The 27577-nt window shown below is 35.9% G+C and overlaps 1 protein-coding gene across 5 annotated transcripts in view; it reads right to left on the minus strand.

The window, feature by feature from the left end:
* The window catches only part of CCDC171 (coiled-coil domain containing 171), a 501148-nt gene that overhangs the window by 376214 nt on the left and 97357 nt on the right, over window positions 1–27577 (minus strand). For all 5 annotated transcript variants that reach the window (XM_020969724.2, XM_020969718.2, XM_020969719.2 and 2 more), the window contains one exon: window positions 2994–3086. In XM_020969724.2, the coding sequence (XP_020825383.1) occupies window positions 2994–3086 (93 nt within the window). The remainder of the gene's footprint in view (window positions 1–2993; window positions 3087–27577) is intronic.

Genomic DNA, 27577 nt, shown 5'->3' on the forward strand with positions numbered 1-27577 from the left:
AATTATGGATTAGGAAAACCATTTACATTAAATATATCAGATTAAAACCTGACTGAATAATTATAGGAAACTGATACAAATATAAGAGATTAAAGAGCCATTCGTAAAGAAAGTGATCAAAGGATGTGATTTTCAAAAAGAAAAAAATAGAAATTATATATGATCAAATGAAAAAATGTTCAAAATCATTAATAATCAGAGAAATACAACTGAAAACAATCCTGAGATTTAAGAACTCTGATGGACTCTGAACAAGGCAATGACCAATCATCACTATAGCAGACTTGCAGATCATTCCTAAAATATATAGAGAACTTAGTAAACTCTATCAGAATACAAGTCATTCCCCAATTGATAAATGGTCAAAGATATGAACAGGCAGTTTTCAGATGAAGAAATTAAAGTTATCTAGTCATATGAAGAAAATGCTCAAAATCACTATTGATTAGAGAAATGAAAATTAAAACAACTCTGACATCACATCTATCAGATTAGCTAACGTGACAAAATAGGAAAATGATAAATGTTGGAGAAGATGTGGGAAAATTATAACACTAATGTATTGTTGGTGGAGTTGTGAACTGATACAACCATTTTGGAGAACAATTTGGAACTATGCCCAAAGGGTTATAAAAATGTGCATACCCTTTCACCCAGCAATACCACTTCTAGGTCTGTATCCCAAAGAGATCATAAAAATTGGAGAAGGACCTACATGTACAAAAATATTTATAGCACCTCTTTCTGTGGTGGCAAAGAATTAGAAAATGAGGGGATGCCAATCAATTTGGGAATGGCTGAACAAGTTGTGGTATATGAATGTAATGGAATACTACTGTTCCATAAGAAATGATGAGCAGGCAGACTTCAGAAAAACCTGGAAAGACTTACATGAACTGATGCTAGTGAAGTAAACAGAACCAGGAGAACAATGTACACAGTAACAGCCACATTGTGTGATGACCAACTTTGATAGACTTAAGCCTTCTCAGCAATACAAGGATCTAAGACAATTCCAAAAGACTCATGATGAAACATGCTATTCACATCCAGAAAAAGAACTACGAAGTCTGAATGCATATCGAAGCATACTATTTTCTCTCTTTTTTTTTTTTTTGGTTTCTTCCTTCTCATGATTTTTCCCTTTGGTTCTAATTCTTCTTTACAACATGAAAAATGTGGAAATATGTTTAATATGATTGTACATGTATAGCCTATATCAGATTGCATGCCATCTTAGGGAGGGGGGATAGGAGGGAGAGAAAATTTAAAACTCAAAATCTTATAGAAGTGAATGTTGAAAACTAAAAACTAATATTTTTTTTTAAAAAAGACGGGCAGAATGAGACATGTATTCTGAGAAAAAGCCAATGTATAAATTCACTTTGTATAAATATGCTTATTTGTTGCAAGAGAGGGTTATTTTTCCACTCTGCCTAATCCACTGTGTCATGTTTCCTGGTGACATCTCAATTTATCCCTAACTGCTCTAAAGTCCAATGGGAATATAAATACAAAAATAAATGGGAGATTGGGGGCAGGGGGAAGAAGATAGAGGGATAGTTATAGTGATTCAAGATAAAAGTAAAATAAATATGTTATAATGAAAATTCACTTTTCAATGTTTTGTATATGGAAATATTTGTTGTTACTTGCAAAATTCGTAAAAAAGAAACAAAGAAAACAACTCCAAGGTCTTATTTTTTTATCACTAACAAGCTAGAAAGGGTGGGAAAATTCATTGTTGTAAAGGCTATATAGAATAGGCATGCTAATCCACTGCTGGTGCCATTATGAACTTTTTCAAACAGTCTGGAAAAATGTTCAAAATCAGAAAAGTTGGCCTTGACAGAAACACTCCACTACTAGGACTATGCTACCAGAAAAGGTCCACAGGCACAAAAATGTACATATTGAAATTATTTGTGATAATCAAAATCTAGAAACCAAATGGTAGCCCAATAATTGAGGCTACAATTGAATAAATAACTATAAGTGTAATGGTATGTAACTGGAGATAAGGAATGAAAAATATTAAGAATACAAAGAAACCTGTAAAGCCTCCTATGAAGTGACAGAGTGGGGAAAGGAAAAAAAAATAGGACCAAAAGAAAAACATATAAAAAGAGTAAAAGTAAAGTACTGGAAACACAGATAGCCAATAAAACTGTCATCAAATACAATATTCAGTGTAAGTATCATGCTGTTAACTTTTTGGTTTTAAAAAATGAATTTTTTCCCAAACTGAATATTGTAGAATAAGATTATTCAAGTATTTACTGGAAATCAATCAACAGATCCAATCCATAAGCATTTACTAAATGCCTACTATATAACAGGTTCTGTGCTAAGCAATGGGAATACAAAGACAAAAATGAAAAAATTCCTGCCCCAAAGTTTATATTGGATAAGGGGAAACAATACATACATGGAATAAATACATACAAAACATATACAAAATAAATACCTGGTAATTTGGAGATGAGAGAGAGAGAGAGACCAAAATTGGGAGAGAACAGTTAAGACTTTAAGTAGGAGGTAGAGTTTGAACTAAGCTTTAAAGGAAACAAGATTCTCAAAGGGAGAGGTAAGGAAGACATACATTATAAGCATGAGAAAATAGCCTGTCATAAGGCAGAGAGATATATGTGTGTTACATCCAAACAAAATGTATCAATTTTTAATAAATGAATAGTTTCAATAAATGAACTAAGGAAAACAATAACAGATTTGGAGCTAAAGGGGACTCATCTAGTCCAGAATTCCAATTTTATAGATGAAGAAAGAGAGGCCCAAAGAGGCTAACTTACTTGCCCAAGGTGACCAAGGTAGCATCAGAGGCAGGAGCTGACTTGGAGTCCTCTTAGTACAAAATCAGTAATCTATCCACTATGTCAGAGTGATTCTCTCAAAATTCAGGTCTTGGGTTCATAATTTTATTTCCTAAATACATAATTTAAGGAATTACACAGAAAATTGTTGGACTGTTTTACCTGGATAATTTCAGAATTAAATTTGGATTCCAGGTGTGCTGCTCTTTCTGCTTCAATATTTTCCTCTAATTTCTTCACTTTCATAGTAGCTGCCTGAAAAAAAAACACATTTTTAAACTTCAAATTTATAAGTGTCGATATTTGTATTCAAGATGCCCAATAAGTAAAAATTATTATTTTCCAAAATTAGTATAGGCATAGGTAACTATTACTTTAATTCACCAAGTCACTATTTCCTTTAAAACCTCACACCAAGAATATGGGCGGGGGGGGGGAGACAAAATCAGAGATGAGCTCTTTACAGTTTTATTTTTTTAATTTGAAAGGGAAATGGTTATAAAGCTCATCAATCAACAATAAGTATTTATCAACTATCTATTACACGCCAGTTGCTGTACTGAATGTTGAGGATACAAGTACAAAGGATGAAACAATCCCTACTCAAAAGAAGTTTACATTGCATTAAAAGAGAAAACAAGTACATATTAAACATAAAGTTAATATATACAAAGTAGTTTGAGAGGGAGCACACTAACAATTCAAAAGACAAAGAAAGGCTTCAAGACGAAGATGGTTCCTGAGCTGCATCTTAAGGGAAGAAAAGGACTTTATATGGCAAGGAGGGAGTATATTTGAGGCATGGAGGACAACCACTGCAAAGTCATAGAGATCGGAAGATGGATGAAGTGTCATGCATGAAGAACAGAGAAAATGTCAATCTGGCAGGACAATGGAGCTCAGAAAGGAGAATAATGTCCAATGACACCAGAAAAATAAATTGAAGCCAGGTTATATATGGTTTTAAAACTAAGCAGAGAAATTTATATGTTATCCTAGAGGCAATAAGAAGTCACTGGAATTGATTGAGATGGGGAGTCACATGTTCAGATCTGGAGTAAAGAAAAGTATCTTTCATTTTGAAAGAAATGTGAGGTATGGAGTCAAAATAGAAGGCTGTTGCAATAATATAGGAGAGAAGTCATGAGAGCTAAACTAAGATAATAGCTGTGTGAGTAAAGAGAACAAACAGTCAGATGCAAAAGACGTCTTAAGAATAGAAGCAGAAAGATTTTGCAACTGACTAGATATATAGGGTGAGAAAGTCCAGAATCATGCTGAGATTACACAATAAAACATTAGAAAAATGGGTACCTTCACAGAAACAGCAAAGTTTGGAAGAGGTGAAGGTTGGCAAGAAAGATAATAATATGTGATCTTGGATATGTCTGAGGTTCTTCTCAAATGCTACCTTCTATGGAAGGTCATTCTAGATCTCCCCAGGTACTAATACTTAGCCTTTCCTGTACAACATTACGTTGCCTGCTTTATATGTTGTCTTGATAGGAATGGTATGGTGGTGAATAGGGAACTGTACTTGGAATCAGGAAGACTTTGTCTCAAATTGCTCCTTAAACACTGACTAGCACTATGAGTCTTCATTAAGTCACTTAACTTCTTTCTACATTAGTTCCCTCATCTATAAAATGAAGATGATGTCTTCAATGGCTTTTCAGTCTTAAAACTCTCTGGTCTATAGTCATACACACACATACATACACAAACAATCTCCCCAGTAAAACATAAGCTTTTTTGAGGGCAGGGATGGTTTTACTTTTATCACTGTATCCTTAGTACCTAACAGAGTGCCTAGAGCTTAATAAATACTTATTGGCTGATTAATTGATTCATTAGTGGTATAGCACCTTCTTTCCTCCAGCATTTGAGCAACTACAGCCTAGCTGGCCTTTAAATCCTCTTAGACTTAAGATAAATAAGCGTGGTAAAAGGGATCTATAGAAATTAACAATAATTCATTCCCTCCTAAGTTTCACAAACGTCAAATAAGTTATCTCTACTTAGTTACTTTCTTGGTAACAAATATTAAAAATCATTTCAACATAGATTAAAGAATTTAAATGTTTTAAATAATCAACTTTCAAACTATAATGAATCCTTACTCTGAAAATACATACACACATAAAAGAAATGTTCCTTATTTCAATAGTTACAAACAAAAATGGCCTCATAAAAGAATTCACCGTAATGATCAAAAAGATTCCAACTTTACTTACATGAACTAAGTAAGTTATTACTGCTCATAAACTTATACTCTCTGTAATCTGGTAAAACCCCAAATTTTTATTCTATGTTGAATGCAGCCCATGACACACAGCATGAAAGCATCACCAGAAAACTACTGGTGTAAAATAGTACAGCTTTTGATGCCAGTCTGGGATCACTGCAACCACTCCATAAGTTCTCAAATGCAAGCCAGTTCAGTTTCTTCCTCTTATTCAATTCTGTCCTTTCCAGAACTTTTTTCCACATTTTCTCATATACCAACTCATTGGTCCCAGAGGACAAGTCTGAATAATCAGAAGATCATCAATTTATAGCTGCAAAAGCCTTGAGAGGCCATTATGTCCAACTCTTTCCTTTTACAGATTAAGTACATGAGGTTGAGGAAAGTTAAAAGACTAACCAGAGTCACACAGCTATTAAGTGTCTGGGGCAGGAGCCCCAACTCTAAGCCCATCCCTGTATCCATTGTGCCACCTAACTTCCTTGCTCTCCACTGTAAATTCAACCACCACCCCCCCACCACGATCACCTAAGCAACCTCTCCTCCTCTGAGGTTCACTAGAACTAATCTTATCCCCCAATCCAGATCCCACTCACAGGACAATCTTTCTCCTTCCTCACTGTTCAGTAACTGACTCCCAATTATGAGAATCAAACATTACAAAAATGTAAGTTATGATAACAACTTGAGTTATCCAAAAGTAAACTGCCTAGGGAGACAGTAAGTTTTCCCTTCCTAAATCTTGAAGAAATAACTTCTTGGGGATGCTAAAGAAGTGATGCTTTTTTCAGGTACAGAATAAGGTGGCCTCTTTAGTCCCTTGCAAATAGGAGATTCTACAGTTATCATCTACCCAAACTGCTGCCCTCATTCTAAGGAATATCAAGATTTATGCTGATGTTCGTTCACATATCTTCACCTTCCAACTCCTCAATCCATGACCTATTCCTCCACTTCAACTCAGCTACACAAGCATGGTAATACTCTTGATAAGTGTTCTACTTACATGTTCCAGAACTCTATCCAGTCATAAGCTCCATCATTTCATCTCTCCCTGTGTTTTGTCCCTCTTAAACTTCTTCTTCATCTTCAGCATGATCTCCAATCACTCTATCTCTCAGTATTGTCCCCAGGTCACAACTCCTACTCTGGCTACACTTTTTTCTCTCCCTACATCAACCACTTTCTAAACTAGTTCAACTCTAAAATAACCTCTTTGCTTGAATCCTTGCTCCCTTGTGTTATCACTATCCATACCTTGTAAGACACCAAACCCATATTACCTTCCACTATTCACATTCTTTCTTTCTAATCATGTGTTGAGGAATGGAGTGGGACCAAAAGTGACACAACTGTTTTGAGCCCACTACACATTTATAGTCATTTTACTCCTCCTTATCGATTCTCCATCCCACTCAGAACAACAAATGTTTCAAACCTTCCTTTCCTCAAGCCTCCTACCATATCCCCTTCCCGTATATCTCTTAGCAGAGGAACTCATCTCATATTTTACCCAAAAAAAAAGGCACATTATCTCTTTTCCTCTCCTCATTTCACAATCTAAGTGAAATAAACACCCACTATTCTTCCTTTATACCTGTCTCTGTCAAGGCCATGTACACTTAATATACACTATATATGTATATGCTTCATATATACTTGATCTCATCCCTTCCCGGAAAGAATGTGTCAAACTACTCCCTTATGGTTCTAATTAAACTTTCCAAAACAAAATGCCACTTGCTGGACATCATTCCTCTAATATATGTGTTGTCTTCTCCATTAGAATTTAAGATCCTTGGTGGCAGGGAATATATTCTCTCTTTTTGAATCCTTAGCATTCAGCATCATGTTTGGCACATAGTAAGTACTTACATGCTTTTTTCATTCATTTACTCAATGAATGTTTAAGTAAATATATGTAGAATGTGTGTTTATATATACTGGCCTTTAATCTAAACTCACCCTTCTTGATCAATCTACTGCATTTGACACTTCTGACCACCCTCACCTCCTAGATACTCTCTCTTCTCCAAGTCTTTTGGACACTAATCTCTCCTGGTTGTCCTCTCATTAAAGAACTCCACTGTAGCTTTGAATAGTTCATCATTCAGATCGGATGATGTAAGTGGCTGCTCTCCAGAGCTCTGTCCCAGAACCATTACTCTTCTGTGTATATACTTTATCATTTGGTAACTTCATCTGTTCCCATGGATTTAACTATCATCTCCATGCCAATAACCCCTGATCTATATATGCAGTCATAATCTCTCCCCTGAGTTTCAACCCTGGATCAATTTCCCATTGGACACTCAAAATGTATATTCGGGAGAAAACTCTAACTCAATGAGTCAAAAAGAGAACTCATAATCTTCTACCCCAAAGATACTCCTCTTCTAAACCCAGTTGGTCAGGTTCATAACCTTGGTATTATCTTCAATTCTTCATACTCCTTCACCATTTATAACTAAGATGCCAAATCTTACAATTTCTACTCACACATTTCTCTCATCTGACCTCTTCTTTCTACTCACACAGATAACACGTTTGTTCAGGATGTCATCAACTCTCACTGAGATTATTGTAATTGACTCAGAATTGGTTCCCCTGACTCAAGTATCTCCCCATTCCAGACAATTCTCCACAGAGTTGCCAAAGTTATTTTCCTTAAGCTCAAATCTGACTGTGATAAACTACAGTGGCTTACTACCGACCCTAACGAGAAAATACAAACTTTTCTGTTTAGCTATTAAAACCCTAATCAACCCGGGCCCAAACTTTGTTCCCATCCTCAATGCCATTATTTGCCCTCCTTCCCACCCACACTGGCTTTCTCTCTTCCTCACTGAAGACATTTCATTTCCTACACTAGATCTCCCCCGGGAATAAAATCCCTCTTTTCCTTCAAGAAGCAGTTCAAACATCACTTCGTACAGCAAGCCTTTGCTTATCCCCTCTACTATTAATGTCCTCCCTCTCAAACTACCTTAATTTAACTATTTTATATTTACTTTTATTTCCTCTCTCTATATTGGACAGAACATGTATGAAGCAATTTTGCATGTGGAAGAAGCTAGGAAACCTGCTTCCAGGACAGACATGAGGATAGGTGCCTTGGAATAATGGAAATGCCTTGGAGAGACTTTGGAGCATTCATAGACATTCTGTAACTGGTTGTGGTCTGCTAACCCAGTGCTAAATGGTAATCTTTTTATTGACAGCAGCTGTAAAACTAGAACTGGGGTATGTTCAAAAGGCCTTAGTCAGCCTAGGAGCTCTCTCTTGGTTGATCCCTACTCTTGATGTAATTTCTTCATTGATGACATCAAGTGAAAAATAATTCTCAAGAGGAGAAGGGAAGACCTTCTCCTTCTCAAGCTGACATGTGGCCTTTTAAATACAAGCTTCAGTTCTTGGCCTGGTTTGACATTTATTCTTTCATTTTTGGTGAAAGAGTTTAACCTGGAAGTTCTGGTCTTGAGAGTTTCAAAAAAAAACAAAAAACAAAAACAGGAAACTTGGAGCCTTGATGGAAAAGTAGTAGGAAGAGATACCCACAACTCCACCAAAAACATCTAAGAAATGCACCAAACTGAGTCCTGATCAAGAAATCCAAGAAGAAGAAAAAAAATCATAGTGAGTCATTTGTCCAAACAGATATCTGTAGTTATTAGGGGTGGGGTCTGCACAGCACGTGTGAACCACAGAAATAAGAGGTCCCAAGCACATTACAAAGGGGCCTAAATTTTTGCAGGGAACAGAAATAGCTGCCAACTGGTAGCATGCTTGTTCACTATCAAGTTCTGGGTCACAGACCCAGAGCAAATGAGGAGGGGACCTGCATTTAGCAGTGATATTAAAGGTTAAGGAGTGGTCATGAACCCTAGGATTTGTACTTAGCAATAAGCAAGTTTAAAACCAAGTAACAGATGCATGGATCTGACTCCAAGAGCTGAGTGAAACTCAAACTTCCAGCCCAGTTTGAGGCCAGAGCAGAATAGCTAAAGTGGGAAATCTAGACCCAAGAGAAATCTACAGTTATCACTCTAAACCCACAGGGCTTTCTAGCTGGCTGATAGTAGCTAAGTCTAGAAGCAGTCTATTGAACTCCAACCAGGACCAAGCCCACAGATATCTTATGCAGACCCAAACACAGGTCAAGAAATTGCAGAGTTCAGAAAAGAAGGGTAGTGAGAAGAATCTGTCCTGGATTAGACTATATTGGGAACAATGAAAGCTTGCAGGGCCCCCAGTATAAATTGTCTTACATGTTGGCACAATATAACCTTCTAACAGACAGATAGCAATAGAAAGATGAGCCAAGATGCTCCCTCTAGGAGTGTGCAGAGGTGACCTGAAAAGTAAAGTCAAAAGCCAAAAAGTAGGCTGGAAGAATGAACAAACAAACAAACAAAGGAATCCCATCATTAACAAAAAAATGATTACAGTGTTAAGGACACTAAAAACACAAACCAAGGAGAAGAGAATAACTCCAAAACACCAAAGAAAATCTCAAAGAAAAAGATATCACAAACACAAATTCAACAATAATTCCTGAAAGAGATGATGTAAGAGTTTTTTTCTAATCAAAAATGCTTTTTACAAATGAAATGAGAGTCCTGCAGGAAAAAACTGGTAAAGAAATGAGAGCTGAGGAAAAAAGAATTCAAAAGGAAATTAATAGCTTGATACAACAGTTACAAACTTTACCCAGGCAACAAACTCCCTGAAAATTAGAATGGACCAAACAGAAGTTGATCACTCTGTGAAAAACAAGAAATATTAAAAATAAAGTCAAAAGACTAAAAAAAAGAGAGAATAAAATATAAGGTATCCCATTGCAAAAACAACTGACCTCTTAGAAAGCAGATAAAGGAGAAAAACTTAAACACATGTTAAGACTATCTGAACGTCATGATTAAAAAAACACTTCATATTTCACAAAATCATAAAAGAAAACATCACAGATATGTTAGAACAAGAGGACAAAGTAGAAATATTAAGAATACATTAGTCATTTCCAGAAAGAAACCCCAAAATGAAAACTGCAAAGAGCATGATAGCCAGAATCTAGATCCTCTAGGTCAACGAAAACAAAAATTGCAAATAGTCAGAAAGAAAAATTCAAGTACAGAGAAGCCACAGTCAGGATCATACACAATTTAAAAGCCACCATTATAAGCAGAGAATTTGAAATATTCTGTAAGGCAAAAGATAAAGGCTTACAACCAAGAATAACTTACCCAACAAAGTGAGTTTGCTATAAATTGCTATGGGGAAAAATGTGAACCTTTAATAAAATAGACACACACACACACACACACACACACACACACACACACACACACACGCACACAATTCCTGATGGAAAGACCAAAGCTGTACAGAAATACTTATGTGCACACACTGGGGGCAAGAGTAACATAAAAAGGTAAACATAAGCAAACAATCACAAAGTATTAAATAAGGATTTTATTTATATTCTAATAGGCAAAAATGATACATGTGTTCCTCTCATAGTCAGGGGTCATAGAAAGAATCTAATTTGACAGAGGCCCCAGCAGCGCTTCCATTAAGTTTTAATGATCTTAGGAGCAACCAGTTGGTGTACAGGATAGAGTACCAGCTCTGGAGTCAGGAAGAACCGAGTTCAAATCTGGCCTCAGACATTTACTAGCTGAATGACCCTGAAAAAGTCACTTAACACTGTCTCAAAAAAAAAAGTTATAATGATCTTAAAAGAAAAATGGAAAGGAAAACAGTAAGGAACACAGGGGAGTGGAAAGGAGAGAGAGAGAGAGGATAGGGAAAATTATCTCACATAATCAGGGTGCACACATAGAAGTCTATACAAACAAGCTGGGGAATGGGTAACACTAGAACCTTTTAACCAGTTGAGACGAGAGTGAGGTTCTGGTGTTACCCATTCCCCAGAATTAGCTGCAAAATTACATTTCACTCAACATAGAAACCCATAGGGAAAAGGGAGAAAGAGTGAAAAGAGAGAATAACAAAGGAGAAATTAAGGACCAAATGATACTCTATACATATTTACATGTGTCATTATATCCCCCAATAGAATGTGAACTCTTCACAAATGGGGATATTATCTCATTTATTGAATTCATATTCCTGGTGCCCGGCACGTAGTAGGCACTTAACAAACTCTTGTTAATTAATTGTTCACCTAAATGTATAGAGACTAGAAGGCTAGCCTTGGACTAAGAAAAAACACAATGATTGCATGACCATAGTTTTAGTTGCTTGACCTTTGTGACCTAGATAACTCTCTAATATGATAAGCTGTAGGATAATTACTGATTTCATTGGTAATATGAGGAATTTCCTCACATAGAGTTCTCTATCCCATTAAGATCAAAGTCAGACCCACATACATATTTATATACATGCATACATGAGAATGTATACACACACACACACAAACACACATATATATACACAGTCCTTATCCATTTCCAAGATGATACTAGTGGAGATAATTATACAGGATGAACATGACTGAAAAGATCAGTTCAGATTAAGAGTCCTTTGCACATAGCACATGGGATTTTTGCCTTTCAATTGCTCCTTACAACTGTATTTCCAAAGAATTGCCACAGAATGCTCTATAGTCTCTTCCAAAACATCTGCTCAAAGGATTAACTGCATGTTCACTTTTGTGTCTTATTGTCCTCACAAACAGAAGATTATCCCAAAAGAGAGCTCACCATTATTCCAGTAAATTCCTAAAAAAAAGAATCAGTCACACCATCTTCCAAGACTGATTTCCAGTTTGCACCCATTCCGAACAGCATTTCCACCCATGCCTAAATTTTTAAGACAAAAAGAGAAAAGGAACTACATCTGATTCAATCAAGCATTTCCCATGTGCTGCAACAAGGGAGTTTGGACACCTCATACTCACATTTATTTTTCCCTCCATACTTCAACATAAACACATGGTCTACAGACAATTTTCCAGGTAACTATAGGTTTCTTACAGTGTAACCATGAGTTTTTTACTGCACTTTGTTTTAACATCCTTTGTAATATATTTACTGACTTGTTACTTATAAACCAATCCTCTTTTTACCTGTTTTGCTATATTTTTTTTGCTGTTTTTTTTAAAAAAACAAGACAAAAGCAAAATTCTCTATCGGGGTAATTTTTAATCCTTTGGGGCTTATGTTATCTTTACTTATCATATTAATGATAACTGTAACAACCACTGGGTAGTACTTAAAGAAGCATTAGCTTTCAGCTTCAGCTTTACCTGGACCAGGCTACATATTCTCTTTGTTTACTCAGCAGGACTGATCAGGCATGTGAAAGTCTATGTAATTAGACCATGGATCAAAAATACAATGAAAGCAGCAGGGATATTCTTATTTATGATTTGCTTTCGATGAGGGAAGTCTCAGCAACTACTGGGCCAAGTTGCATGATATTAATGAAACCCCACTGGATATTTTCAGCTTCAGCTAAATCTGATTTGGCTGCCTTTAGCAACAGGCATCAGAAAGCAATAAATTCCATTCTGCATAGTTATATTAAATAACGAGGATTTCACTTCTCATATCAAGCAAAAGACAAATAAACTTGGAATCTCTGAATTGATCATTTTGGGTAACATAAAGATATAGTAAGTATGAACAGGGTAAACTTCAAACATCATTAAAGCAGTATCCTCATAGTTTTATGATAAACCTGTCACAAAAGAAAATATTTTATTAATTCTGTTTGAATTTCCCCAGAAGTTCTTATTCCAGATAATGAACACTAAAGCCAAAAGAAAAAAGATAATAATATTTTAGCCCTATTTTTTAAGAAATGCACAGTATCAATAAACATACTAAAAATCCAAATTATCCAAGACTGTATTTTAAATTATATTCTCAATGATACGAAATCTCCCTTTGGATTTAGATGGGCACAATGTTAGTTTATAAGTAGCACTAAGAAAACTTCCCCAGATTCTCAGATGTACTCAAATAAAATTCAACTCTTTTTTCAGGAACATCAGAAGAAAAGCTAACTTCTCCAAACCTCCCTACAACAGAATACATAAAAAAATCTATTTCATTAGAGCCTTTTTTCATTTGGATCACTGTCTTCCTGATGAGTTTTGTTATTGTTATTGCAATATTTAAAACATGTTTTTATGTAATGAGAGAAGTCTCAGCAACTACTGGTTCAAGTTGCACGATATTAATGAAACCCCACTGGATATTTTCAGCTTCAGCTAACTCTGATTTGGCTGCCTTTAGCCATTTAAATGGTTATTAGGTGGTAGATCTGAATTTGGCCAAAATATATCAGGATGGGTGGTGGGGAGGGTGCTTAACAGTAAAAAAATTTAACTGATTTAATAGACCAATAAGCCATCAAAACACAACTGAAGAAAAAAGAAAGACAAAATTTGAATTTTAAAAATTGAAGACAATGCAGGAACAAATTTCTGTTGTGTAAATCTGATTCAGATCAAATTAGTTCGTGTACCAGACAACACAGAAAATGAAAACAGGCCCAAAACTAAACTTCAAGAAAATTGGAGAGGAAAGAGAGGAAGATGTGCCACAAAGCCAAGAAGGTATGGTAGAGGGAACATTCAAGCAAGACTCCCCCAACAACTTTAAAATGACATGTCAAATTGAATTCATTAGTAACATAGCCACATTTTGCTAACAAAAAAGCCAACAAAAAAGCGAGACATTTTTCAGCCAAAGACAACTAATGAAGTTGGAATGAGAGGTCTGTGACACTGGAGTAGGGTCAGCAACACCAGCTATGGGCCTGGGAGGAAGAGGAAGAAGCACAATCAGTGGTAGCAGCACCAGGAGCAGCCACAAAAGCAGCAGTTTCAGCCTTGAATACTCCTGGAATTTAAGTTTCTAAAACACTACATTCGAGCTCCCTCTCTTAAACAATTTCTATGTTTTTACTTCAAAGATCTTGCCCTTTCATCCCTTTAATTCTGTTGTATCTTGCTCTTAGATGCATTCTAACAAGAAAGATAGCCCCACATTACCAACTACCTATTGAACATTTGAAACTAGATGTATCATAGACATTTCAAATACATGTTCAAGGCAGAACTTATCTTTCCCTAAAAAAAAAACTAATTATTTCATCATTATCCCCCCCAAAATTTCTTATTTCTATCAGGATATCATCCCCCTTACAGTAACCTTGGATATATCCTCAATTCTTCACTTTCTGGTAATACACATATCCAATCAGATGCCACATCTTGTCAATTCCACCTTCATGACAGATTTGGTGCCATAACATCTAACTACCCAAGGTTTACTTTAGAGAACTAGACAAAATAATAATAAAATTCATCTGAAGATAAAAAAAAAGGTTTAAAAAAATGAGGGGGGAAAGAGGTAAGGGAGGATAACAGTACCTATCTCAAATTATATTACAAAGCGGCAATAATCAAAACTACTTGGTATGGGTAAAACGGGAGGAAGCTGATCAGTAGAACAAAATTCAGTTTACAAAACCTATAAGGAAAGGAACATAGACACCATTTACTGGAGTAAAGCCCACAATCTGAAAAAAATGACTGGTAAAATTGGAAAGCAAACTGGCAAAAAACAAGCTTAGATCAACACCTCATTCCAAATACAACGATTAAGTTCAAATGAATTCATGACATAGATAGATATAAAATGTTACATCATAGATAACTAGGAGAAGTGAAGAAGATATGTTTCACAACAATGGATAAGTCTTAAGTAAGTAAAAGGGAATATAAAAGATAAAATGAACAATTTTGATGGTATAAAATTTAAAGTTCTTATGGAAAATTAATTCAGTAAGAATCAGAAAGGAAAGAAATTTTTGCAGCAAATTTCTCAGATTAATAACTGACAACCCAAGATATGTAGGAGACTGATGCGAATATATAAGAGCAAGAGCCATTTCCCAATAGATAAATGGTCAAAGGAAAGGAATACGTAGTTGTCCAAATAAATACAAGCTATAAACACCATAAGAAAAAATGCTTCAAATCACTAATAATAAGAGAAATGTTAAGTTAAGACAATGCTGAGGTTTTATATAATACTCATTAAGTTGGTAAAGATTAAAAAACAGGAAAATTACAATTGTTGGGGGGCTGAGAAAGTACTAGCACTCTAATACAGATGCAACACATGAATTATCCAACCATTTTGTAAAGAAATTTGGAAAAAAGTCACTAAACTGTTCATACACAGATCCAATGATCTCACAGGTAGGTATATATACTAAATAGATTTTTTAAAAAGAAGAAAGAAAAGACTCACAATGATAAAACTTTATGACAGCACTTTTTGTCATAACAAAGAACTAGAAACAAAGTAGCCATAAATTGAGGAATAGTTGAACTAATTATGGTATATGAATTTAATGAAATATTATTACACTTTAAGAAATTACAAAAGGAACACATTCAGAGGAGCCTGAAAAGACATATGTGAGTTTATATAGAATGAATCAAACAGAACAAGAAGAATAATTCTTACAATAACTATGATTAGGTAAAGGAAAAAAAACTTTGAAATAACTTAAGAATTCTTATCAATGCAATGGTCAATCATGAGTCCAGAAGACAATGACAAAGAAATGATAGACTACTGATGGAGGAGACACAGGCACAACCATTATGGATTTTGCTTGACCATGTTCATTTGTTACATGGTAGGACTTTTATTTAGGGGCCATTTTGGAGAAGCAGACAGTGACAAAAAAGTTACAGATTATATACATGTAAAAAAACAACAAAAGCATCAGTTAAACTTTTGAATTAAAGCAGAGTAGTGTTGGTAGTATTGTGTTAAATTTAATATACACATACTTTTAAAAATTAAACCATCTATATATAATACTCATATACAATCCAAATTTTTATTCTTTATTAATAAGGATATTAATGTTTATTCACATTTATCAAGTTTCTAATTTTTAAAAGTAACTATGTATGCATGCAACTGTTAGTACTTCAAAAGGTTTTTTTCTTTACAGAATCATAGAGATTGTAAAACTGTTCTTCTTGTTCTGCTCAATTCATTCTGCATTCTGCCTCCTCTTCCACTAATAATATCAGTACTATTTTAGAAGTAGAAGGGAGCTACATAAAACTAAGAACTGATACATAGTTTTATCTGTTTCACAGGTAACCATACTCGAAAAATGTATCACCAACTAACAAAACTTCTGATGATATGACACTCAATGGGTAAACAGTACAGCACATACACCGGGGAAATTAGTAAAAATCTAACCACTTTAAATTTAAATGCACCAAATACTTCTGACAGACGTATACATATATATGGGGGCAGGGTTATATATGTGCATGTGTATGTGAATATTTTTATATATATGCACTACATACACACACATATCCATACCTACATACACACACACCACTATAAGATTATTCCAAGAGGATAGATGAAACTGAAAAGAAGACAGCAAATAGAAAATGAAACAGATAATCTAGTATTTCCATAATGCTCTAGGATACATTTCAACTACATTAAACCTTCTTATGTAATGTGTTATATGAGGAAGAGATATTTAACACAATTAAATTGGGAAGAATAAACAACTAGTGGCCAGAATAAGTTGGGGAAAGTATTTTGTTCTCAAACATTTCCATTTTGAATAATATGTCCTGGAAAGTTAATTATTCACTATGTATTATTCAAATTACTGATTTGTTATTGAAGTCAATATATAATTTTCCTTTTCAAATAAACTCTTCCCAAAAATGAACTTTTATAAAGGTAAATATGAATAAATTAAAATCCTAAAGGTAAATCAACTCTTTTGTTCAGAACAGAGAATCAACAATCACTCCCTTACATCCAGCAGAGGGTGCTAAAAGAACATTAATGTATTGCTTAAAAACCTAAAACCCAAAGCCTTCCAAATAATACTTTAAGAAAGAACTAGAACTTTAATTCCCATCTTGGAATTAAGTTTTATAAAAATAACAAAACCATAGCACAAAATACAGCAAATGTTAAATTGAGATAGCATCATTACATGGTTTTATATATGCAGAGTAATCATAGACCTCATCAAATCATACCCAATCCCATCCTACTCCCTGTCTCAACAACTATATTCAGTTTAAAGTCTTTTGTGACAACCTATTAAAACTAATGGTAGTCCTGTTGAATGCCAATAAATCAATGACACTACAAAATAACAATAATTAGGAAAAGAAGCCTGACATAGTTGGTAGAAGGCAAGTCAGGAAGACTATGTTTAAGTTCCATCTCTGACAAGCACTATCTGTATGTTCCTGAGCAAGGTACTCAAACCACTAAATCGTACCCTACCCATGCCAGCAATTCTTGACTTCCCACTTTCATTATACAAACCTCATTCCCCTTTCCCCTCCCCCCATACTCATTCCCTTATTCCAACAAACTTCAATTCAATCTCCAACATCCCAATCAAGATCTCCCTACCCTGTATTTTGGGGAATATTTGTTTCATGAGTTCTTTCCATTTTCTTTCAATCAATGAAACCTAGGTCACACCTGAAGACAAAGAATCCCTGGCAACCATTAACAGCACTACATATGTTTTCACTCACTATCCTCCAAATACGGTCATGTTAGGGGAGGTAGAGTACACTTTGCTCCCAATTTCCACTTCCAGAATACTCAGTATGAAATTCATTCAAGAACTTTGTAGTTGTTATCTACAGAACTCCAAGATATTCTCTTTCCTTCCTCAAGGAGTTTCTTTCATTACCCACTCCAATCCACTTACTAGAGACTTCAATCTTGATGATACCTCAAACACTCTAACTTCTCAGTTCCTCTGTTTACACATGTATGCTTAGAAACCTCGGTTTAATCCATCCATCCCACTTATCAACTTTCCTATATTTCTCCTTGCTTTCCTCAAAACTAAATTCTATGAGAAAGCATGCATTTTTCCTCTCATTCTCTACAGTTCTCTGCAATTCTCTGTAGTTAGGCTTCAGACCTCATCATTCAACTAACATAGCTCTCCCTGAAGTTACCAATAATCTCTTAATTACTAAATCTAATGATCTCCTCTCAATCCCCATACTTCCAAATTATGCCTGAGACTTGTCAATGCTACTTTCAGAATATCTCTACTATATGCCCTCTGTCTCCTCTAGCATTACCACCACCTTGGTGCAGGCCCTTGTCAGCTCAAAACTAGACCACTGCTATAGCCTCAAGTCTCCCCACTTCAGTTCATCCTCAACTCAGCTATCAAAAGTAATTACACACACACACACACACACACACACACACACACACACACACACACACACACACACACACACCCCTACTGAATAAACTCCAATAGCTACTTATTACCTTTTTGATCGAATACATAATTCTATTTGGCTTTCAAAGTCTTCACAACCTGGACCCTTCCTCCCTTTCAAGTTCTCTTTCACTGCCTATCCTCCATCCCTGGAATGCTGTTCCTCATAATTCTGTTTCCTGGTTTCCCAGGCTTCCTTCAAGTCTCAGATAAAATTCCAGCTACTATAAGAAGACTTTCCTGGTTCCCCATAATGCCTTCCCCCTGATGTTACCTCCAATTCATCCTGTATCTATCTTGTTTGTACCTAGGAGTTTGTATATTCTCTCTCCCACTACATTATGAGCCGCTTGAGGAAAAGGACTACTTTTGCATTTCTTGATATTCCAGAACTTAGCACAGGGCTTAACTCACAAGTACTTAATAAACATTTATTAGGAAGATGGAGACAATATGGCACAATATCTGAACAGTACAGCAAGCTCCATCCTTTCCCCCTCTCCAAAATAATTTTTCCAAACAGATATGAAAACATACCATGGAGAAATCCAAGGAAAAGGGAGTCATTTTTCTAGCCCAGATCAGCATGGAAAGACAGAGAGGCTTGTGAATAATGGGGACGAGGTCCAGCAAAGAACACACTATGTGGAACATATCAGCACCCAGGACCTAAAAGAGGACCAGGGCAAAAAAGGTCCAAGATGAGACATACATGAACTAAAGAAGTAGGTGTCAAACGGCAGCTTTGTCGCAGTTTGATATCACAAATCTAGGGCAGAGGAGATTGAGGAGGGGATCTGCATCCACGGGATGATATTTGTGGATAAGGAGCTGTGGCAAATCCAAGGAAGGTTGTATACTGAGGAAGGAATAAGCTCAAAAGCAAATAGTACCTCTATGGCTCTGACCACAGGAACTGAGTGAAGTCTTGATTCCAACTTCAGCTTTTAGTTCAAACTGAAGCCTTTACAGCATAAAGAAGGGCAGAATCTCAGACCAAAAGCTGCTGATTATGCTGCTCCGAACCAGAAAAGCATTCCTGATAGAGGCTGACACCAGCAGCAAACTACTAAAATTCCAAAGGAAGTAAGTCCAAAGGTAAGCTGCTCAGACCTAAAGCCAGGTCAAGAACTTGCAGAGCTCAGACCAAAGAGTAGTAACAAGACTTTACTACCCTTGAGCAAACAATTTTGGGAAGAATGAAAGCTTGCAGGACCGCAGCCTAAGCTGTCCCTGAGATCTTGCAATAAGATAACACTCAAATAGAAAGAAAGCAGTAGGAGGATCAGCCCAGACATTCCTACCAGGAGTACTCAGGGCCCAGCTGAAACATGAAGTCCAGAGTCAAAAAGTAGGCTATTTGAATGAACAAACAAACAAACAAATCCCACTTTAAAAAACAATTTATGGTGATAAGGATGCTCAAGACACAAACCCATAAGAAGAGAATGGTTGCAAAATCTCAAAGAAAAAGACAGTGTGGGGGGCGGAGCCAAGATGGCAGAGTGAAAGCAGTGACTTGCTTGAGCTCTCCTCCAAACCCCTCCAAATACCTGTAAAAAATGGCTCTAAACAAATTCTAAAGCAGCAGAACCCACAAAAAGACAGAGTGAAACAAATTTCCAGCCCAAGACAACTTGGAGGGTTGATCAGAAAAGTATATTATGCCAGGCTGGGAGACGAGCGCAGTATGGCATGGGCACGCAGCCCACAGCAAACTTGGAGCAGGCCTCAGAGGACTGAATCGTGGGCAGCCATGGCAGTTTCCAGACCTCTAAACCCATGAATGCCAAAGACAACTTAGAAGGTCAGTGGGAAAAGTCTGTTTCTGCTGTGAGACAGAAGGTAGGTCTCAGCCCCAGTTCCCAAGCATGGCCCCGGGGCGGCAGATGCCTCCTGAGCTTCCAGCCCACAGACTGAGGGGGAATCGAGTGGCTGATCAGAGGGGGATTGCAGGGATCTCTTTCACCAGTGCTGAGGCAGAAATCTCTTGCTTTGCCCGTGCTTGGATCTGGGTCACAGTTCTGGGTGGCAGTACTGGGACAAGGAGGAGTGCTGGCATGGTGAGCTTGTAGTGGTGGTGAAGAGGAGACCCTCCTCACAGTTCCAAGACAGAAAAGAGAGCTTGTGGTCACTCATTGACCAGAGCACAGGCCAAGAAAAGAGTAAACACCTTGCCCTTTATCATACCACCTTGGAAGAACTCAAAATTTACAGGTCCCTTGAACTATCTCTGAAAACTGCTGAACCCCCAAAGCTTGGGACAGCACATTCTCCACATTGGAAGCAGACCTCTACCTTAATAAAGAGTTTATAACTCAAGTAATTGGCTGGGATCATGAGCAAACCTCGTGAGAAGCATCAGACCATAGAATTTTCTTTTTTGGTAACAAAGAAGATCAAAACACACAACCAGAAGAAGACAAAGCTCCTACATCCAAAGCCTCCAAGAAAAATATGAATTGCTCCCAGGCCATGGAAGAGCTCAAAAAGGATTTTGAAAAGCAAGTAAGAGAAGTAGAGGAAAAACTGAGAGTGATACAAGAAAATCATGAAAAACAAGTCAACAGCTTGCTAAAGGAGACCCAAAAAAATACTGAAGAAAATAACACCTCAAAACATAGCCTAACCCAGATGGCAAAAGAGGTCCAAAAAGCCAATGAGGAGAAGAATGTCTTAAAAAACAAAATTGGCCAAATGGAAAAGAAAGTCCAAAAGATTACTGAAGAAAATACTTCCTTAAAAATTAGAATGGAGCAACTGGAAGCTAGCAACTTTATGAGAAATCAAGACACGGCAAAACAAATCCAAAACAATGAAAAATTAGAAAACAATGTGAAATATCTCACTGGAAAAACAACTAACCTGGAAAATAGATCCAGGAGAGAGAATTTAAAAATTATTGGACTATCTGAAAGCCATGATCAAAAAAAGAGCCTAGACATCATCTTTCAAGAAATTATCAAGGAAAACTGCCCTGATATTTTAGAACCACAGGGCAAAGTAGAAATTGAAAGAATCCCCCGATCTCCTCCTGAAAGAGATCCCCAAAGGAAAACTCCTAGGAACATTGTAGCCAAATTCCAGAGTTCCTAGGTTAAGGAGAAAATATTACAAAATGCCAGAAAGAAACAATTCAAGTATTGTGGAAACACAATCAGGATAACACAAAATTTAGCTGCTTCTACATTAAGGGACCAGAGAGCATGGAATAAAATATTCTAGAGGGCAAAGGAGATAGGATTACAACCAAGAATCACCTACTCAGCAAAACTGAGTATAATCTTTCAGGGGGAAAAATGGTCATTCAGTTTAATAGAGGACTTTGAAGCATTCTTGATAAAAAGACCAGAACTGAATAGAAAATTTGACTTTCAAATACAAGACTCAAGTGGAACACGAAGAGGTAAACAGGAAAGAGAAATCATAAGAGACTTATTAAGGTTGAACTGTTTACATTATTGTATGGAAAGATGATATTTATAACTCATGAGACTTTTGTCAGTATTAGGGTAGTTGGAGGGGGGAAAATTATATGGATAGATAGATAGATAGATAGATAGATAGATAGATAGATAGATAGACAGACAGACAGATACATAGATAGATAGAGATAGAGGGCACAGGGTGAGTTGAAGATGAAGGGGTCATATGTAGAGAATAAAATTAAGGGGTGAGAAAGGATTATAATGGGAGAAGGAGAAAGAGAGAGGTAGAACGTAAATTATCTCACAAAAAAAACAGAAAAGAAAAGGCTTTTCCAGTGGGGGGGAAACAGAAGAAGGTGAGAGGGAATGAGTGAATCCTATTCTCATAGGATTTGGCTTAAGGAGGGAATAACATACACACTCAATTGGGTATGGAAATCTGTCTCAACCCTACAGGAAAACAGGGGGAGAAAGGGACAAGAGAGCAGGAGAATGATAGAGAGGAAGACAGATTGGGAAAGGGGGTAATCAGAAGGAAACACTTCTGAGGAGGGACAGGGCCAAAAGGAAGAAAAGAATAAATGGGGGGTGTGGGATAGGATTAAGGGAAATAGAGTTAGTTTTTCACAACATGACTACTATGGAAGTGTTTTGCATAACTGCACATGTATAACCTATATTGAGTTGCTTGCCTTTTCAATGAGGGTCGGTGTGGAGGGAGGAAGGGAGAAAATTAGGAACCCAAAGTTTTAAAAACAAATGTTTAAAAAAATGTTTTCACATGCAACTGGGAAATAAGAAATACAGGAAGTGGGGTTCAGAAATCTATCCTGCCCTACAGGAAAGTAGAAGGGGAAGGGTATAAGAGAAGGGGTGGAGACAGAAGGGAGGACAGACTAGCAGAAGGGATATTTAGAATGCATGCCATCTTGGGGTGGGGGAAGGGGCAAGACAGGATGAAAATTTGGAACTGAAAATCTTGTAGAATTAAATGCTGAAAACTAAATATAAATAAATTTTTTAGAAAAGAAAAAGATAATGTGGGCACAAATTAAACCAGAATTCCTAGAAGAGATGAATGAAAAGTTTTTTTTTTAAAAGATTTACTAGAATTTTTTTTATAAATGTAATGAAAGTACTAGTGGGAAAAAATTGAAAAGAAATGAGAATTATAGGAGAAAATTGGGAATGAAATTAACAGCTTGGGAAAAGAGGTACTGAGGAAGGAAATGGCAAACCACTGTAGCATCTTTGCCAAAAACAAAACAAACATCCCCCCAAAAAAAGGCATTATGAAGAGTCTGAAACAACTAAAAAAGACTGAACAAAAGGAGGTAAAATCATGCCCAAGCAACAAACTGAAAATTGGAATTGATCATATAGAAACTAATGAATTCATGAGACAAAACAAGAAATATTAAAATAAAGTCAAAGGACTGAAAAAGTAGAAGGAAAAGTAAGGCATCTCACACTCACACACATACACACATACAAAACTGTCTTAGAAAACACAGTGAGGGGAGAAATTTTTAAATCATTAGAATATCAAAAAGTGATGACCAAAAAAAAATAGCCTTCACATCACATTTTTTTTTTGATGAGGCAATCAGGGTTAAGTGACTTGCCCAGGGTCACACAACTAGTAAGTGTTATGTGTCTGAGACTAGATTCAAACTCAGGTCCTCCTGACTCCAAGGCCAGAGCTCTATACACTGTGCCACCTAGCTGCCTCCTACACATCACATTTCAAGATATCATAAAATAAAAATGCCCATATCTTGTAGAAGTAGAAAGTACACTATAAACAGAAGGACTATACTAGTTACCACCTTAAAGAAGCCCCAAAATGAAAGAAAGCCTCAAAAAGAATATTGTAGCCAAAATCCAGAGTTTCCAGGTAAAGGAAAAAATGCCACATTAAGGCAAAAAGAAAGAATTCAAATACTGTACTAAGAAAACAGTAAGTCCCACAGATGATTAAATAGGCACTTCAAAGGAACAAAGAGTTCAAAATATGCTGTTGCATATGGCAAAGAATACAGGCTTACGACTAAGAAAAATGTAAAAAGCAAAACTGAATATGAAACGTCAAAGAGGAAAAATGAACTTTTAATGAAACAGAAGACTTCCAAGCATTCCTTATGAAAAGACTAGAAAGCTGCATAGCAAACTTCAAGTAAAAATACAGGAATCAAGAGAAACATAAAAACGTAAATATGAAATAGCAGTCATAAGAGACTACACATTGATAAACTGTGTGTGTTCTAATAAAAGGACATGATTTATGTATCCCAGAAGAACTCTATCATCATCAGGTGACAAGGACATCTAATTAAACAGAGGGCCTAGGAGTAGTTCTAGAAAGTTTTGATGATCTTAGAAGAAGAGAAACCGGAAAGGAAGAGAAACACATAGGGAGAAGGGAGAGATAAGAGGAGATGAAGGATGAGGAAAATTATCTAACTTAATTGGGACACAAGTAGAAATCTACAGAAAGAGGAAAGGGTGTGGATGGGAAATGGACAACACTTGAACCTCATTCTAATCTGAACTGGTTCAAGAATGGAGGAAAACACAAACACACACACACACACACACACACACACACACACAAACACACACACATACATACACTGGTGGCTACAGAAATACATGTCATTCAATAGGGAAATAGGAGAGAAAGGAGAAAAGGGAAAAGGGAGACTATGAATGAGGGTAGATTAAAAGGATTAGACTTAAATAGGGGAAAAATAAACTCTTTAAGAAGGAAAGAAAAAGAAAAGTATAAGAGAAGAAGATAGAGGAAAATATACAATTAACAATTATAACAGTAAATGTAAATGGGATAAACTCATCTATAAAACAGTAGAGTATGGCAGAACAGATTAGAAACCAGAATCCAACAATATGTTTATAAAAAACACACTTAAAACAGAAAGATGAACACAGAGTTAAAATAAGGAATTTGAGTAGAATTTATTATGTTTTAGCTGAAGTAGGAAATGCAGGAATACCAATCATAATGTCAGACAAAATAACAGCAAAAATAGGGCTAACACTGTAAGAGTTAAAAATTAAGATTTTTTGCCTGAGAAAAGTCAATAGAAAAAGGGCATTTTGTTTTTATCCATAAGGAAAACAGAGGTGGTAAAATGAACATTTTTATTCCAAAGGAAAAATTTTTGGACTTATACAGATGTCTAGTCTTTCTAATCTTAAAATAGATAAACTGGGAAACAATATTTTGCTTAAAGTGTCATAGAAAATTATCTATGTATCAATATCAACTATGTATATGTGTGTCTATATATGCATATATATGTATGTGTGCATATATGTGTCTGTGTGCGTGTGTGTGTGTGTATACATACATACAATAAGCAGCATAGCACCTAAATGCTTTAAAAAAAAAGGTAAATGAGCTATAAGGAGAAATAGACAGTAAAATTATAATAGCGGAGGATCTCAAATTTACCTCTCTCTCACCTAAAAGAATCATACCAAATGATAAATAAAAAAGAAATGAAGGACAACCTGAATAAAACCGTACAATAGTCAGACACCTGGAGAATACTGAATGGGAATAAAAAAGAGTAAATCTATTTATTAGCTGTGCATGGCACCTCAAAAATTCACCATAAATTAGGGCATTAAAAATCTCACAAATGCAGGAAAGTAGAAATATTAGCTGTATTTTTACCAACCATAAGGAATAAAAATTACATTCTATAAAGTGACTTCAAACAAAAATTTAAAAAAACTGAAAACTAAAGTCCTAAACAATTAAGTCCTAAAGAATAAGTGAGTCAAAGAACAAATCACTGAAACAATAATTTCATATAAGATAATGACAATGAAACAACATATTAAAATTTTGGGGGATGAAATGAAAGCAGTAATTAGGGGAATATTTATATTTCTAAACAAAAAAGCAGATCAACAAAATGAGCATGACAACTATAAAAACTAGAAAATCAATAAATTAAAAACCTCTAATTAAATGCCAGAATAGAAAACCTATAAAGCAGAAAAGAGATGAGCAAAATTGAAAGTTAAAAAAAAAACAGTGAATAAAACCAGGATTTTAAAAAAATTAAAAGCCATTAATGTGATTTTTAAAAAAATAATATCAAAACAACAGTATCAAAAATGAAAAAGGTAAAATAACAAGCAATAAAGATGAAATAAAAGCAATTATTAGGACCTATATTGCCCTACTCTATGCCAAAAAATTGGCAATTGAAATAAAATGGATGAACATTTATAAAAATATGTATTTCCCAGATTAATATAATAGGAAATAGAATACCAAAATAATCCCAACATAGAAAAAGAAATTAAAAGAGCCTTATGTGAGTTCTCAGGGAAAAAAAAATTTTAAGACCAGATGGATTTATAAGCAAATTCTACCAAAACATTTAAGAAACAATTAGTCAAACTTTTTTTAAATAGGCAAAAGAGTCCTATTACATTACTTTATTGACACTAATATGGTCTTGATACCTAAAACAGCAAGAGTAAAGACCAATTAAGACTACTTACAGATATACTGGTGGGGACTTCTGGGTCACATAAGCAACAAGATGCAGCACTAGACATTTTCTCCAATACCTACAACCTCTCAAGCCTCACCAAAATATTAATTATAAACCAAAGATACAGCAGTGTCAACTGTTTTCATATTCTGTATATGCAGTATCTAAAAGAAAGGTAAATCTCCCCCCTAAAAAAAAAAAAACCAAGAATTGATGCTCACTGAACCTGAGCTCACTTAGCACCTATCCCCTACCTCCCCCAATACCAGCAATAAGGCCACCTTAGCAGACCCAAGGACATTATGCAGACATATGACAAAACACATCCCTGCACCCTGTTTCCCCCTCCCTCTTTGTAATGCCATAGAGACCACTGCTCTAGGCTCTCAAAGTTTGCTGGGCCCTCAACAACCAGCATGGTCACAGTGCTTCAGGAACAAAAGACTGCCAGGGGCTTCAATCAGAAAACATCAATACTGCAAAGCTATTACTTGCTCAGGTGCCAAGAAAGCCGACTCTGAACTGCTGGTGCAGGGCCAGAGAATTAAGAAACAGAGGAACTGGGAGAGGTTACCAGGATGGAACACAGTACGTTTGGAGGGGAGCTATCTAGTATACTGCCAAACCTGAGGGGGAAAGCACAGAATCCAGCTGGGGTTTGCTCTAACCACCCAGAAGTCCTTTGGGGTAGAGACCTAGGCTGGTGATCCATGAATTACCCAGTAGGAGAAAAGACTGAGACACTTTAAGAACCAGCCTAAGGAAACCAATAAGAGAGGAAATGAGCAATACAGAAAAAGGGAGGGAAGAGGAGAAGATGGAGATGTGAACAGTTAATCAGTATTTAGTTCCTTATAATTGCTATTTCATGTTTACATTTGTATGTTTTTCTTGATTTCTGTATTTGTACTTGAAGATTTCTATGCAGTTCTAGTCTTTTCATTTGGAATGCTTGGAAGCTCTATTTCATTACACATACATTTTTCCCCTTGCAAGATTACAGTCAGTTTTGTTGGGTAAATTTTTCTAGGTTGTAAATCTGAAAGTATCAAAGATTTCAGGAAGAAGAAATCTCAAAAACCTTGAACATAAACACGTAAATCAACAGGGAAAACAGTTAACAGAAGGAAATATTGCCTTCAGATCTAGTTTGGTTTTTTTGGTTTGTTTTTTTAGTTCAGGCATCTATAAATAAATATTACAAAGTGAAGGGAAATGATACAA

This window comes from Phascolarctos cinereus, unplaced genomic scaffold (genome assembly GCF_003287225.1).
Source record: "Phascolarctos cinereus isolate Bilbo 61053 unplaced genomic scaffold, phaCin_HiC Scaffold_4;HRSCAF=312, whole genome shotgun sequence".
NCBI classification, from domain to species: domain Eukaryota; kingdom Metazoa; phylum Chordata; class Mammalia; order Diprotodontia; family Phascolarctidae; genus Phascolarctos; species Phascolarctos cinereus.